Source organism: Lepidothrix coronata, unplaced genomic scaffold (assembly GCF_001604755.1).
Source record: "Lepidothrix coronata isolate B3197 unplaced genomic scaffold, Lepidothrix_coronata-1.0 Scaffold629, whole genome shotgun sequence".
Taxonomy (NCBI): domain Eukaryota; kingdom Metazoa; phylum Chordata; class Aves; order Passeriformes; family Pipridae; genus Lepidothrix; species Lepidothrix coronata.
Genome location: NW_016690809.1, coordinates 4,323 through 6,531, shown reverse-complemented (window position 1 = coordinate 6,531; position 2,209 = coordinate 4,323). Strand labels below are relative to the sequence as shown.

At 63.5% G+C, this 2,209-nt stretch overlaps 1 protein-coding gene across 1 annotated transcript in view; it reads left to right on the top strand.

Moving 5' to 3' along the window:
- Positions 1–2,172, top strand: part of LOC108510303 (myc-associated zinc finger protein-like) — a gene marked incomplete at both ends in the record, with an annotated part of 11,316 nt that extends 9,144 nt beyond the window's left edge. Inside the window, 2 exons of the mRNA XM_017839974.1 lie at positions 1,571–1,631; positions 2,011–2,172. Of these exons, the coding sequence (XP_017695463.1) occupies positions 1,571–1,631; positions 2,011–2,172 (223 nt within the window). The remainder of the gene's footprint in view (positions 1–1,570; positions 1,632–2,010) is intronic.
- Positions 2,173–2,209: the final 37 nt, after the last annotated feature.

Genomic DNA, 2,209 nt, shown 5'->3' with positions numbered 1-2,209 from the left:
GACCTCTCTGACCCCTGGGTGACTCCTGTGACCCCTGGGTGACCTCTATGATCTCTGGGTGACCTCTAGGACCTCTCTGACCCCTGGGTGACCTCTCTGACCCCTGGGTGACTCCTGTGACCCCTGGGTGACCTCTATGAGCTCCGGGTGACCCCTATGAGCTCCGGGTGACCCCTGGGTGACCTCTATCACCTTCATGACCCCTGGGTGACTCTTGTGACCCCTGGGTGACCTCTCTGACCCTTGAGTGACCTCTATGACCCCTGGGTGACCTCTGTCACCTTCATGACCCCTGGGTGACCTCTATGACCTCCAGGTGACCCCTGGGTGACCTCTATCACCTTCATGACCCCTGGGTGACTCCTGTGACCTTTGGCTGACCTCTATGACCCCTGGGTGACCCCTATGACCTCCGTGTGACCCCTGGATGACCTCTCTGTTCCCCATGACCCCTGGGTGACCTCTCTGACCCCTGTGATCCCTGGGTGACCTCTGGGTGACCCCTATGGCCCCTGGGTGACTTCTAGGACCTCTCTGACCTCTGGATGGCCTCTCTGACCCCTGTGACCTTTATCTGACCTCTGGGTGACTTCTGGGTGATCACTATGACCCCTGGGTGACCTGTCTGACCCCTGGGTGACCTCTCTGACTCCTGGGTGACCTCTCTGACCCCTGGGTGACCTCTACCACCTTCACGACCCCTGGCTGACCTCTCTGGCCCCTGTGAGCCCTGGGTGACCCCTGTGACTCCTGGGTGACCCCTGTGACCCCTGGGTGACCTCTCTGACTCCTGGGTGACCTCTCTGACCCCTGGGCGACCTCTACCACCTTCACGACCCCTGGCTGACCTCTCTGACCCCTGTGATCCCTGGGTGACCTCTGGGTGACCCCTATGGCCCCTGGGTGACCTCTAGGACATCTCTGACCCCTGTGACCTTTATGTGACGTCCGGGTGACTTCTGGGTGATCACTATGACCCCTGGGTGACCTGTCTGACCCCTGGGTGACCTCTCTGACTCCTGGGTGACCTCTCTGACCCCTGGGCGACCTCTACCACCTTCACGACCCCTGGCTGACCTCTCTGGCCCCTGTGAGCCCTGGGTGACCCCTGTGACTCCTGGGTGACCCCTCTGACCCCTGGGTGACCTCTCTGACCCCTGGGTGACCTCTCTGACTCCTGGGTGACCTCTCTGACCCCTGGATGACCTCTGTCAGCTTCACGACCCCCGGGTGACCTCTCTGACCCCTGTGATCCCTGGGTGACCTCTGGGTGACCCCTATGGCCCCTGGGTGACCTCTAGGACCTCTCTGACCCCTGTGACCTTTATGTGACCTCTGGGTGACTTCTGGGTGATCACGATGACTCCTGGGTGACCTCTCTGACCCCTGGGTGACCTCTCTGACTCCTGGGTGACCTCTCTGACCCCTGGGTGACCTCTCCCACCTTCATGACCCCCGGGTGACCCGTCTGGCTCCGGGGTGACCCCTGGGTGACCTCTCTGCCCCCTGTGACTCTGGGGTGACCTCCCTGACCTCTGGGTGACCTCTCTGACCCCTGGGTGACCTCTAGGAATCCTCTGGGTGATCTCTCTGACCCCTGGGTGACCTCTCTGTCCCCCACGACCCCCTGGGTGACCTCAATCACCTTCATGACCCCTGGCTGACTCTTGTGACCCCTGGGTGACCTCTCTGACCTCTGTGACCCCCTGGGTGACCTCCCTAACCCCTGGGTGACCTCTCTGACCCCTGTGACTCTGGGGTGACCTCTCTGACCTCTGAGTGACATCTCTGACCCCTGGGTGACCTCTGTCACCTTCATGACCCCTGGGTGACTCCTGTGACCTCTGGGTGACCTCTCTGACTCCTGGGTGACCTCTCTGTCCCCCACGACCCCTGGGTGACCTCAATCACCTTCACAACCCCTGGGTGACCTCTCTGACCCCTGGGAGCCCTGGGTGACTCCTGTGACTCCTGTGACCCCCGGGTGACCTCTGACCCCCCGCCCCGCAGACGTGCGAGGCGGCGTTCGCCACGCGGGACCGGCTGCGGGCCCACGCCGTGCGCCACGAGGACAAGGTGCCGTGCCACGTCTGCGGGAAGCTGCTCAGCGCCGCCTACGTCGGCGACCACCTGCGCGTCCACGGCACCGCCAGCAGGGGGCAGCAGCCGCCCAGAGGTGGGGGAGGGGCCAGGGAGGGGGGAGGGGCCA